Source organism: Phoenix dactylifera, chromosome 2, assembly GCF_051530095.1.
Source record: "Phoenix dactylifera cultivar Ajwa chromosome 2, Ajwa_hap1_PhDact_Kaust_v1.1, whole genome shotgun sequence".
Lineage (NCBI taxonomy): Eukaryota > Viridiplantae > Streptophyta > Magnoliopsida > Arecales > Arecaceae > Phoenix > Phoenix dactylifera.
This window is the reverse complement of record NC_143191.1, coordinates 33,944,754-33,958,558: the sequence shown is the minus strand read 5'-3', so window position 1 is coordinate 33,958,558 and position 13,805 is coordinate 33,944,754. Positions and strand designations below refer to the sequence as shown.

The following is a 13,805-nucleotide window of genomic DNA, read 5'->3' as shown; positions in this document are numbered from 1 at the left end:
ACCCCTTTTCTTTAGCGAAAAAAAAAAAAAAAAGATATAACAGCTGCTATCTATTTCAAAAAAAAAATCAAAATTTTAATATAAGCATAATCACCGAAGTAAATGTTGTTATAATACCGTCAAAATGTAAAATAACAGGCGATCATAGAAAAACAATATATTTTTTGCTTAAAAATAATGATGTTATCTTTTTTTTGTTTTAATTAATAAAATAATATATTTTTAGAACCATACTATCACTTTTGGAGAGAATTTTTTTTAAAAAATAAAATTAAAATACTATCTTATGTAAAAAAATGTATAAGTGAAAATAACAGTTAGTTATTTATGTTTTAACAATCTATTATCACCAAAAAAAAGTAATGAGAAATGGCAGAAAATAATGGCTATTTTATTTTTTTCATTGTTTTTTTAATGTTGAAACTATTTTAATGGCTATTATAACAATTATTATACTATTATTTAAAACTATGCACACTTGCTGTGGAAAGGTGATCAGAAAAGTTAACAAAAAAAAAACTTGGTTAAATATTAAACTTTGCAAATCCCCATGTTGTTTGTTTAACATGAACGACTCAATGTTCTATGGAGTATATTCAAGAAGTGATGTGTAAATCCTCAACATGAATTACTTGGATTTATAAGTTAACTGATGTAGTTCACATGAAGTTGGTCGATCACGCTGACTTCATTTTATGTGAAATCATCTGTAAGAAAATCATTTAAGGATCTCTTTTTTAACTTCAAATTACACTCAAGTTCATGTCGTTAGCTTCATATAAAATTGGCACAACTTGATGGCAGTCATATCTCGGTTTATGTTTTAACAATTAGGACTAGTTTGGTTCGTGGAAAAAAAATTTTCTCACTGAAATACTGATACTTGAAAAGAATTTGTTAACAGTTAGGACCAGTTAGTCATATCTCCTTCGCCTCCTCCCCCCTCCTCTCTCCTCCTCCTCCCCCCTCCTCCTCACCGCCACCTCCTCCTCTCCCCCTCCTTCTCACTGACGCCTCCTCCTCCCCCTCACCTCCACCATACTCCTCCCCTGCCTCCCCCATCACCCCTCCTCCTCCTCCCTCCCCATCCTCCCCCCCACCTTTGCCTCCTCTTCCTCCCCCTCCTCCCCTCTGCGCCCTCCACCACCTCCTCCTCGTCCTCCCCCTCCCCCTCCTGATCCCCCACCTCCACCCTCCCCCTCTGCCTACTCCACCTCCTCAACGCCCCTCCCCCCTCCTCCTCCTCCTCCTCCTCCATCACCTCCCTCCTCCTCTCACTCCTCTTCCCTCACCCCCCTCCTCCGCCTCCTCCCTCCTCTACCTTATCCATCTCCTCCTCCCCCTCCCCCTCCATCTTATCCATCTCCTCCTCCCCCTCCCCTTCCCCACTCCTCCTCTTTCGCCTCCCCCCCTCACCCTCCTCCTCCTACTCCTCCTCCTCCCCTTCTTTCTCCCGCACCCCCTCCACCTCCTCCTCCTCCACCGCCTCCTACCCCTCCTCCCCCCTCCTCACCCTCCTCCTCCTCCCCACCCCCACCTTCTTGTACTCCCCCCCTCCTCCTCTCCTCCTCGGCCTCTCCCTCCCCCTCCTCCGCCTTCTCTCTAGAACCGAACCATATATAGACAGTTTTAATTATATTTACCAATAAACTTTAGGGGCCGGTGATGCTTTATATAGTTAGAGTGTATATTGTTGAGAGAAATGCGACTGTAACACAATTATATTAATCCTTTCTAAAAGTTTTCCGTCTAGGCGAACGCTGCACGTTATGTGCATCCCTGGAACAGTAGTGCCACCAATCTCTAGTCATCCGATACAAGGTAATCCGATATTTTCTTTGAGAAGCGACTTTAAAGCCAAGCACCATTGGGTGGGGGCAGCCTCCAGCGAGCAGGTTCGCCTCCTTGCCTAAGCAGTAAAAGAAAAGTATTTGATGAATGATCCAAAACTCTAAATTCTACCCAAAAAAACAGAGAATAAGATAAGGCTATGGAGACTAGCCCAATCCCTGATCAAAATATTTTCTTTTTAAAAAAAAAGAAATAACATCTGATGAATGGCATAAGATTGATATTAGGTGATGCAACTAGTCGAGTCGGGACCAGCTTAATGCTACGCAAAATACTAGAACATTTGAAATCTTGACCTATACCCAACATGAACCTTTATAATCTGGTTCGACCTATGACATAATCTGTATAACCCATGTATAATTAGGTTAAGCTAGGTTTTTCTGGATTACATGCAAGATCTTTCCATACTTCATCCTAATTAGATATATTAAGTGCTAAACCCTTGATTTCCATAAATAACAAGATCCCACTAATCAGCAATGGATGTATAAATCGATAGAAAGACCACCTCATAATCAGCAAAATTGGAACCTATTTAAATAGTTTGTAATGGATGCCTAATTGCCTCAAATAACTCTCCTTCGCCTCCTTCCTCCTCCTCAACCACCTCCCCCTCACCCATTCCCCCTCCTCCTCCCCCGCCTCCCCTATCCTCATCCTCCTCCTGCTCTTCTGCCTCCTCTCCCCTCCTCCTACCCCACCTCCGCCTCACCCTCCTACCCCTCCTCCACCTTCTCCTCCGCCTACACCTCCCCCTTCCCCTCCTCCCTCCTCCCCCCACACCCGCCTCCTCCCCACACTCTCTCCCCCTCCTTCCCCCCTCCTCCTCCCTACTCCTCTCCCTCCCCCTCCTCCGCCACCTCAGCCACCTCCTCCTCCTCCATCTCCCCCTCCTCCTCCTCCACCTCCTCCTCCATCTACCCCTCCCCCTCCTCCCCACCCTCCTACCCTTCCTCCCTCCTCCGCCTCCTCCGCCTCCCGCCTCTCCCTCCTCCTCCGCATCCTCTCCACCTCCCCCACATCCTCTCCGCCTACCAACCCCTCCTCCCCCTACGGACTCTCCTCCTCCTCCGCCTCCTCCCCATCCCTCTCCTCCTCCGCCACCTCTCTCCTCCTCAACCACCTCCCCCTTCTCCACCTCCTCCTCCTCCCCCTGCTCCCCATCCTCCTACTCCACCCCGCCTCCTCCCCCCCTCCTCCGCCGCCTCCTCCCACCACTTGCCTCCTCCCCCCTCCTCCTCTGCCTCCTCCGCCGCCTCCTCCCACCAACCCCCTCCCCCCTCCTACTCCGCCTCCTCTACCTTAGCCTCCCCATCTACCTCCCCCCTCCTCCTCCCTCCTCCCACACCCCCTCACCTTACACCTCCTCCGCTTACTCCTCACCCACCTCCTCCTCCTCTACATCTGCCCCACCCACCTACCCCTCCTCCCCCTACTCACCCTCCTCCACCTCCCTCTCTCCTTGCTCCTCCCCAACCTCCCCCCCTCCTCCCCCATCATCGTCCTTCGCCTCCCCCTCCGCCTCCTCCCTCTACTCTTACTCCCCCACGCCTTCCTCCCCGTCCTCCCCCTCCTCACCCTTCCCCCTCTAACTCCGCCTCCACTCACCACCCTGCCTCCTTCCCCCTCCTCCTCCCCCTTGCCTCCCTCCCCCTCCACCACCTCCTCCTCCTCCTCCTCCTTGTTCACCAACTCTTACCCCTCCCCTTCCTCCCCGTCCTCCTCCCCCCTCCTCTCCCCTCCTCCTCTGCTACCTCGGCCTCCGCATCCCCCTCTCCCTCCGCCTCCTCCCCCTCCTACGCCTCCTCCTCCCTCATCCCTACCCTCCTACCCCTCTTCACCACCTTCTCCGCCTCTTCCCGCCTCCCCATCCCACTTCTCTGCCTCCTCCTCCTCCCCCCTCCTCATCCTCCTCCTCCCCCTCCCCCTCTGCCTCCCCCTCGTCCCTCCCCCCTCCTCCTCCGCCTACTCACCCTCCTCCTCCTCCTCCCTCCTCCCTCCTCCTACTCCTCCACCCCTCTACCTCCGCGCCCCATCCCCATCCCCTCTTACTCTGCATCCCCCTCCGCCTTCTCCCCCTTCTCTGCCTCCTCCTCCACCCCCTAGTCCTCCCTCCTACCCCTCCCCCTCCCTCCTCCTCCTCCTACCCCTCCCCCTCCCTCCTCCTCCTCCATCTCCCCCTCATCCTCCCATGCCTCCTCCCCCCCCTCCTCCTCCTTCTCCTCCTCCTCCTCCTCCAAGTACCCCTCCTCCCACCTCCTCCTACTCCCCCCCCCTCCCCTCCGCCTCCTCCCTCCTTCCCTTCCTCAACCGCCTCCTCCCCACCCTCCTACCCCTCCTCACCCTCCTCCGCCTCCTCCTCCTCCCCCCTTCTCTGCCTCCTCCACCTCCTACCCCTCCCCACTCCTCCTCCTCCGCCTCCCCATCCCTACCCCTCCCCATCCCTACACCTCCTCCCCTCTTACTCTGCATCCCATCCCCCTCCCCTCTTACTCTGCATCCCCTCCCTACTCCTCCTCCCCCTCCCTACTCCCTACTCCTCCTCCCCCTCCCCCTCCCCCTCCCTACTCCTCCTCCTCCCCCTCCTCCTCCTCCTCCTCCCATGCCTCCTCCCCCTCCACCTCCTCCAACTACCCCTCCTCCTACTCCCCCCCCCCTCTCCCCTCTGCCTCCTCCCCCCTCCCCACCCTCCTACCCCTCCTCCTCCCCCTCCTCACCACATCCTCCGCTTCTCCCCTCCGCCTCCTCTCCCCTCCCCGTCCCACTTCTCCGCCTCCTCCTTCTCCCCAGCCTCCGCCTCCGCCTCCTCCACCCCATCTCTGCCTCCCCCCCCCCTCCTCCCTCCCCCTCCGCCTACTCTTCGCCCCACCTCCTCCCCCCTCTTTCGACTCCTCCCCACTCCCCCTCCTCCTCCCCCTCCTTCACCTCCTCCCCACTCCTCTCGCCCCCCTCCCCACCCTCCTCCTCTCCCTCCTCCCTACCCTCCTACCCCTCTTCACCACCTTCTCCGCCTCTTCCCGCCTCCCCATCCCACTTCTCTGCCTCCTCCTCCTCCCCCCTCCTCATCCTCCTCCTCCCCCTCCCCCTCTTCCCCCCCACCTCTGCCTCCCCCTCGTCCCTCCCCCCTCCTCCTCCGCCTACTCACCCTCCTCCTCCTCCTCCTCCCCCTCCCTCCTCCTCCTCCTACCCCTCCCCCTCCCTCCTCCTCCTCCTCCGTCTCCCCCTCATCCTCCCATGCCTCCTCCCCCTCCACCTCCCCCTCCCCCTCCCCCTACTCCCCCCCTCTCCCCTCCGCCTCCTCCCCCTTCCCTTCCTCAACCGCCTCCTCTCCCTCCTCCGCCTCCTCCCCCTCCTCACCACCTCCTCCGCTTCTCCCCTCCGCCTCCTCTCCCCTTCCCGTCCCACTCCTCCTCCTACCCCTCCCCACTCCTCCTCCTCCTACCCCTCCTCCCCCTTCTCCTCTGCCTCCCCCTCCTCCTCCCCCTTCTCCTCTGCCTCCCCCTCCTCCAACTACCCCTCCCCCCTCCGCCGCCTCCTCCCCACCCTCCTACCCCTCCTCCCCTCCGCCTCCTCCTCCTCCCCAGCTTCCGCCTCCCCCCCCCCCACCTCTGCCTCTCCCTCACCCTTCGCCTCCCCCTCCCCCACTCCTCTCTCCCCCTCCTCTCCCTCCCCCTCCGCCTACTCCTCGCCCCACCTCCTCCCCCCTCCTTCAACTCCTTCCCCCTCCTTCAACTCCTCCCCACTCCTCTCTCCCCCCCCTCCCCACCCTCCTCCGCCTCCCTCTCCTCCGCCCTCCTTCCTACCCTCCTACCTCTCCTCACCACCTTCTCTGTTTCCCCGTCCCACTTCTCCGCCTCCTCCTCCCCCCAACCTCTGCGTCCCTCCCGTCCCACCGCCTCGTCCCCACTCCTCTCTCCCCCTCCCCCTCCTCCTCCGCCTACTCCTCGCCACACCTTCACCCTCCCCCTCCTCTTTGCCCCACCTCCTCCCCCTACTCCTCGCCACACCTCCCCCCTCCCCCTCCTACTCCTCCCCCTCCACCCACCTCCTACTCCTCCTCTGCCTCCTCCACCCCCTCCTCCCCACTCACCCTCCCCCTCTCCCTCCTCCTCCATCTCCTTCCCACCCTCCTACACCTCATCCGCCTCCCCCCCCCCTCCTCATCCTCCTCCCCCTCCTCCACCCTCCACCTCTTTCTCCCGCTCCCCACCCCCCAAAACATCTCCTCCCCCCCAACGTCATCACCCTCCTCCCCCTCTTCATCGCCACCCTCCTCCTGCTCCTCCCCCTCCCCCCTCCCCCTACCTCATCCCCCTGCTCCCCTCTTCATATTGTTCAATATAAAACCTTGGTAGGATGTACATTATCCAAACAGCCTAAGAAGAGCCAGGTTAGGCAACGCATCATTACAAGGTTTTATTTGACATTATCTCAAGAAAAAAAAATCTCTCTCAAACACAGAATATGACTTGAAAGCTTGAACAGTTATCATCGAAGTTTTCGACATTAATTTTGAGGAAAGTGGGGGCCAACCTGCGGATACCATCGCCAGAATGAACTTACTTTACTTGGTTCAGCCTTTTTTAATTACAAAGTATTTTGTTTTGCTGTACAACGATTGCACTTGCTAAAATCACATACCGCATACATCTACACAAATGTTATTGTTGCTCTATGAAGTTATTCAATATAACACATTATGTTTTGAAGTAATTTTGACCATCTACAGCACAATTTTGTGAGACAATTTGTTCGAATCATCTCACCATTTGGTAAGAAAACAACTGCAATTGTTTGGACCCCGGAACTCTTCCTTCCTCCATTGTATGAGAGACAATTGCCTGATTCAAGCCCTGCCAGCGACCCAAGAGAACTCTTTGGCTGGTTTGAGGACTCGAGTTTCACCTGCAAGTACACCTTGTGAAACCATGATTATGTACTTTACTTATTGGACCATCAACCTTTCTCCCTGGAAGCCATGACTTAGGCATCATAAGGTCTTTAACCTTCACCTGACCATACCATGGACAACCAGGGACACTGACCTGTTCCCAATAAATCCACGGAATGAAGCATCTATCAACACACTTCGCAGTTTTTCGTATCTGTGGTATAAATATTTTCAGGTTCTATGATTCTTAACACGAGTTGGTTTACATGATCAGTCTGGCATTGTAACTACTGCACACGTACACAGGGTTTATAGTACTCTCACAGATTCCTCTCATGAGGTTCCAGCCACGGAAAACCAAGTACATCAAATACCTCCTTTTCCGTTCTACAATTCATGCTTGTGCTCGACTTCATCCCCTACAAAGGAATGGGGGAGGGGAAGATAGATTAGTATATAAAAGCTTACAGTATCATGCACTTATGGGGAAGGGCAGTAGAATTACCCGTTTCCCAGCAGAGCCCTGAGTAGCCAGATAAAGCCCTGTATCATCCAGTCTATATCCTTTGGATTCCGCTAATAATCTCAACCTGCATGCGATGCATTAACCAGAAGTGCTTTGTGCAAATATGGAGTTATAAATCTAAGGCCAGATAGAGGAAAAGCAGGAAGCATAATGCCTCTCTTGCAACCGAAAAAGAGTGGATAATTTGACCACTGATTTGACTGTGGACAACAAAATACAAATCAAAATAACAAGTTAGGCACAAAGACTAATGGTTTAACCCAAGTAGAAAGCAAGTGAACTGTTCTTGTGGTTTGTCATGATTCACAAGAATACTACCAAAAGATCCCTCCACAGAAAATAATAACAATAAATAAAAAATCTCCCTCTTGGTTTTAAATGAGCATTCCATTCTTTCTTTTTATTATTTACAAAGTCAACAAGTTAATATATACACTATTATAATCAGTTTTGTACAAGCATAATTATTTCAGTATCTTTATCTCAACAAGTCGATACATACACCATTATCATTCAGTTTTTTCCAAGCATCATTGTTTAAGTATCTTTATCTCTTGAGCATAAGATAAATTCAACAAGGATTAGCCTCAAAAAAATTGAAGCATATAGAATCATACCGCCGATTTAGTACATCATTCCCAGTCCACGCTATCAATCCAAAGGCATATATACTCCTTGGGTACACCTGCCAGCACATAACATGTCCAATTAGAATCAACTTTCAAATACCATCAGATAATTCAGAATATGGGAGAAGATTAATATTATAGACAACCACCATTGCATGGATTAATTTGAGAAATTTCAAAATTTAATATGTAAGTTCTGATTTGTCTTAACATGTACACCTCTACAGAACTATCCAAAACTTACACCTTATTAGAGTTTCTTGGTTCCATATGGTAATATAGATGAAACCTACACAACAAATTACATATATTAATAATTTGAAAATTTTCAATTTTAACGCTCATATGTTAAAATTAGCATATACACCTAGAGCCTAGAGACCATTATTCAACTTCATCAATTTAATAACCAGATGCTCTCTATATTATCCCAAGTTATATCCATCTGTGTAATGTTATGCTACTGCATTATGCCAATGAAAACTTCTATCTTTGAGGATTTTGAAATTCATCTCTTCAATAGACTATGTGGATTAATTTTTGCTGTTTCTTAGTCTTAATGATAAGTAAAGCTGATTTTGGTTAGCTCCTTTCCAAGAGGCTTTAATATTGTCTATGTGCATATCTCTGGTAGGTAGCATTGGAGGCATATGAAAACAATGCCTTCCCTCACCATATATTGAAATTTTCAGGTGGACTTGAGGAGAAGCTTGAAAATTGAATGGATATTAATGCTCAATCTTCCAAACTTAAGGAGCTCAATTTGGACTCAAATAGATACAAATAAGAATGCTGTCGCCTGGTTTTGAGAGTGGTAAAAACAAGCCCAATACATGCACTGGATTAACCTAGAACTCAAGACACTAGCAATATAAAATAGAATACATGCTGCATGCATGCATATATACATATAACCTTGAAATACACATGTAAATTGCATACAGCGATGACGTTTCAATATCACCTAGAAGCATTGGTAATGGATATGGTTTCAAGATATGGATGCAATATAATACATATGCGTTGATAATGAAAATTTTTTAAAAATGATATAAATATTGCCAAGTATTTTTATATAAAAAGTACATCATATATTATAAATATTAATTTTCACTTAGTTTATTAAAACTTTATAGTTCCCCCCCCCCCCCCCCAAAATCCATCCAAAAAAAAAAGTTACATAAAATGATCAAGGTCAAAGGGGGTTTTATCTAACTTTTTGGATTGTGAATCATGGTGTCAAGCCTATCCAAACTTAACCTGTGAGTGGCCAATCCACAAAGGTTTTTTGAAATGTTTGAAAAGTATTTGGAGTTTTGGACCATGTCTAACACTAAAACTAGAACTAAGATGGGCCGAGCCCAATTAGGCTGGATCGAGCTTTAAGCTCATTAATTTATAGTTCCGGGCCCATTCATGTGTAAAAATTAACGCTCAATGAAATTCAAGAAAGCTTGACTCGAAGCTCAATCTATCCATATTTTGAATCAATAGTTACGCTCACATCTTAATTAGTACAATCCTAGCTGCCCATCCACACTCCCATTTCATCTCCAAAGGCAACAACCAATTACTGCATTTTTCCCATTTCTCACCCGTTCCCCTCCTCTCTCCTATACGAGCATCCTATTACTCGCCCCTCTATCCAGTACAAGCACCCCAACACCCTCCCCTTTGACTCCCTCAACCCCTAGCCATTGCATCTTCATCACACCCACCCTTCCTCTTTGTTATCTATCTAAACCAAGAAATGTCGAACCGGCCCATACCGGCCGGTTCCGCTCATACCGAACCGGAACCAGACCGATTCCGTCCGATTCGGCCAAGACTCGGTGGGAACCGGCACCGAGCCCAGTTCAATCTGTGGTTGTGGCATTAAATGCCACAACTGTGGTATTGCCACGATGCGCCTGTTTTTGGCCGGATCGGAACCGGCACCGACCGGTACCGGTTCGATGATCCTTGATCTGAACCCTCTAAACCTTCGTCTTCACTATTCACACCATGCACTCACCCAGGCTCTAGCCCTCTCTCTCTCCTATCCCTTCTTGTCCATCAATTCCTTCCTCCATATGCACCATCCACCCAATCCTCCAAACCGTTTTTCTCTTGATGCTCTACTCCATGGTGTCCCTTTTGCCACCAGCTTGTCAATGCTCACAAGTTCATTGCCACCTCACATGTTGTCCTGCTTGCATGTGATTAGGTTTTTAGGTCGATTATGGCTTGTGCTCACTCCTAGCTCGAGTTTGGCTTCGGAACAAAATTTAAGGCTTACACCCAGATTGAGCCCATGCCAAGTAATTCAAAAAAGTACGATTATGGAAGGTTGGAGGCCAAACCCAAACCTGACACATTTTCACCCCAAACAATATTTTTGTCATATCTTGTGTGGTGTTAAAACGAAAAACCAGGTGTCAAACAGTATATGAGGTGTTTCAATACATGATTGCTGGATGGTTCTGAAAAGTAAAAAAAAATAAACAGATACTTCCTTTCCATGCTTCAAAGATGAATGCACTTAGTAGCAGGAATATTTAATTTAGGGCAGCGTGGCCCATTTCCAAATATTTGCCCCACAACCACTTCTTCAGTGTTTACAAATTATTTTTTTTAAGAAACTCGCTTCTTTGCACCTACGCCCAGTCCCCTTCTAATGGCTAAGTGAACAAAATTATTTAAATCAGCATCGACGGAGCAATCCCAAACCGTCTGGTTCAGGGCATACTATGTCGTATTAGTGGCGGACCGGGACAGTTATGGCCTACAAATCAATAAACCAGCGAAGAAAAGGCAGAGGGAGAAGGAAAGAGAAGAAAAGAGAGAGGGAGAGGAAGAGTGAGAGGGATGAAGAGAGAAGAAGGGCGGCAGACGATTGGCGGAGCACCGCGGAGGGCCAAGGAGGGGTGCGAAGAAGCGGAGGAGGGCAAGGGGGTTGCCGGCTTTACTTAAATTTGTCAAAATAAAAAAGAGGACCCTCCGGAATCCCTGTTTCAAATGAAACAGGGGAATCGAAGGGTGGAGCCCCTTCTCCGCCCCTCCTCGGTCGTTCGTCACCCTCCATCTCTCCCTCCCTCTCCCTCTCCCCTCTCTCCCTCTCTCTCTCTTTTTCTCTCTCCCATTCTCCCTCTCCCCCACCCTCTCTGCCATGCTAGGCCGTGCTCCACCAGCCTCTGTTGGCCTTCTCCCTCTCTCCCCCTCCCTTCCTCCCTCACCCTCCCTCCCCCTCTCTCTTTTGCTCTCTCCCGTTCTCCCTCTCCTCTGCCCTCTTTGCTACGTCGATACAAGTCTGGCATGGAACGACACTGGGGCATACTGAATCGTGCCGCCGAGCAACTAGTACATGCCCCAATACCGGCATAGTGATCCTTCTTGTGTTCCAAACAATTGATGTTTGCTTGCTAGTTGCATGAGCTTAAGCTACAATTTTTAGGGTAGGTTCAAAAATCTACCTCCTGACCTTTTGATTTCATGGTGGTGATGGTTGGTGGGTCGTCGTGGATAGTGGGGGCCATAGTGGTGTTGGCCACAATGAAGGGGTGACACTGGAACGGTTGTGCTGATGGTGGCTGTGGTGATAGTAGCAAAACATTTTATTTTCAGAAGTTCTAAAGCCAACACATTTTACTTCCTAGAATTTCAAAGAAAAAAAATAGAAATAAACTTTTGGCCTACCCGACATGTCTTTCGTTTTGGATTTTCTTTTCTAATTTAAAAAATAGTGAATACGAAAGAAAAGCAAAATAAATAAGACCTTATTTTTTAAAAAAATCATTTTTCTTTTGCTTTTTGAGTCTGAATTTGCATGGTACCTTCAACTTGGCGTCTACCGTCATCAGACATATCGAACATTGATAGATTTGCCCTTCAACTTTATGGTTTTTGGAAAAATTTATAACATAGGAAATGATAACAATGGAGAAATATGAAAAATAAGCCTCGTGATGAATCTGCAGGAGAGCAAAATCTTAAGATAATCAAACTTCTACTGTTCTTTCCTCTACTGCTGGCTTAATTGCATGAAAAGTTGTGTTCTAAGTAGGTTATATACTGTATTTACCCAAAAGATAAGTTATATATCATTGATGCTTTAAATAAAGATGAACTAGTATTTCCAACAGTACATCTTCTGTAGCCTCACTTGGACATTTCTACAAAAGATGAACATGTCTCAAAGCATGTAGAATTCCTACAAAACAGAATGAAAAAGAATTGTATTTCCTAACCCAATGACATAATAGCCAGAAAAAGATGGCAAGATAAAGAAATATATCTAATAAGCAGAGTGAGTATAAAATATGTTTGTCTGAGAAAAATAGAAGGATTTCATTGGATACTAGAAAATACAACAAATACCATGCACTCAAAAGCATGCCCATAAACCTCTGCAAATTACATGATACTTATTTCCAAATAATCAGAAATTCTAAAGTTCTCAGAATCTATATTTCGGAAGACTAGCACTAGCTATGGTAGTTTATATTGTCATTTATTGCTGCTTGTGTTACAATGGGTAGGAACTCTAATGCTAATATAACTCATATTTCAATCCAAAATTTACTGTATACCTTAATATCAATCCGATGTCTCTGCTCTCGACCAGGATAGGAACAAAGACCAAAGTATGTATCAACCCCAGAATCAGTTCCCTGCATATTTTCTCATAAGTAAATAAATCCTGCATTGAATTGAGTATAGCATATAGCACACAAGAGGTATGGCAGATAAATATGGTGGATGGAATGAGATAATCCTGCCAACTCCAAAATTTAACATACGTAATCAATAAAACCTTGCACAAGTCATTACAATTTTCCTTTGGATTTTGTCAATTTATTTAATTAGGAAATTATCTTGAGAGCTGGCATTTCTAGCATAAAGCCCATACTCTAAAATCCTGGTTACTTGTAATTTTCATTTTTATAATCCATGGAATCATCAGTTCAAATATGCAAAATAGAATGTGCAACTCTTTATATTTCCTTCGTTCTTATAATGCCTATCAAGCATTCTTCTGCTGTTCAATACTTCATTGAATAGACTTGTCAAGAATGGAAACCCAGTTGTTCCCCTTTATAAGTAAAAATAAATGAATAGAGAGAAATACAACAGGAGAAAGCCACAAGAATATGCCTTAAATTTTTAGTATTCATGACAAAAGAAAAAAAAAGAAAGAATACAGATTGCTAACAAGAAAACAAAAATGATGAGAACATTTACCTCAGTACTATGCATGCTAAAAACAAGGTCCTCCTTCAAAAAGTCGATATCCTTCAAATATCGAGCATACTTAGGTAAAAAGCCTGCATGGCTAGACAGGTATGAAAAGGTCAACTTTCTGATTAAAGCCCTCAAGACAAGAGAGTAGTCATCTGCTTGAAACAAACAGATCTGTAACCACTAAAGACTAGGAAATTTAGATTATTTAATCTGATAAAGGCAAAAAATATTAACAACAACTTTGAGAATACAAGTATGCCAAATCACTGCAAAAAATTTAAAGCTAAAAAATATTAAATTACCTGGATGGAAGTATACTTGAAGAAAGAAGACAAACTTAAATGACAAGAACATGAAAGAAGATAGATGTAATAATATGCTTTAAAAAACTCCAAATGAGAATGCACATGGCCCAAGGAATGAAATGTACATTAGAACTTTTTAATCATAATATTTTTTCTATCCATTTACGAAGAGTATAGATGATAATCAAATATTAATATAAATAGATAAATCACTAAAGCCAAATTTGGTCAGATGTGTGAGAACAGCAAATGAAATATAATGATTAACATATCTATAAATAATTTCATGTAATTGTTCTAGGATTGCATAGCCAAAATTGTTAGAACTTACTGCTTGAGCTTTTATTGTCTTAATTGTCAATTTTAAATTGAGGAATTTG

At 46.8% G+C, this 13,805-nt stretch overlaps 1 protein-coding gene across 11 annotated transcripts in view; it reads right to left on the bottom strand.

Annotated features, from left to right (window-relative positions):
* Positions 1-6,416: 6,416 nt before the first annotated feature.
* POL{LAMBDA} (DNA polymerase lambda (POLL)) overlaps positions 6,417-13,805 on the bottom strand; it is a 28,481-nt gene continuing 21,092 nt past the window's right edge. For 10 of the 11 annotated variants that reach the window (XM_088716092.1, XM_088716094.1, XM_088716091.1 and 7 more), the window contains 5 exons: positions 13,121-13,211; positions 12,469-12,549; positions 7,889-7,956; positions 7,251-7,335; positions 6,519-7,164 (listed from right to left, as the gene is read on the bottom strand). In XM_088716092.1, the coding sequence (XP_088572218.1) occupies positions 7,066-7,164; positions 7,251-7,335; positions 7,889-7,956; positions 12,469-12,549; positions 13,121-13,211 (424 nt within the window). In that variant the 3' untranslated portion in view covers positions 6,519-7,065. Of the gene's footprint in view, positions 7,165-7,250; positions 7,336-7,888; positions 7,957-12,468; positions 12,550-13,120; positions 13,212-13,805 lie in introns of all 11 variants that reach the window. The other variant, XM_088716089.1, reaches the window with a different exon arrangement.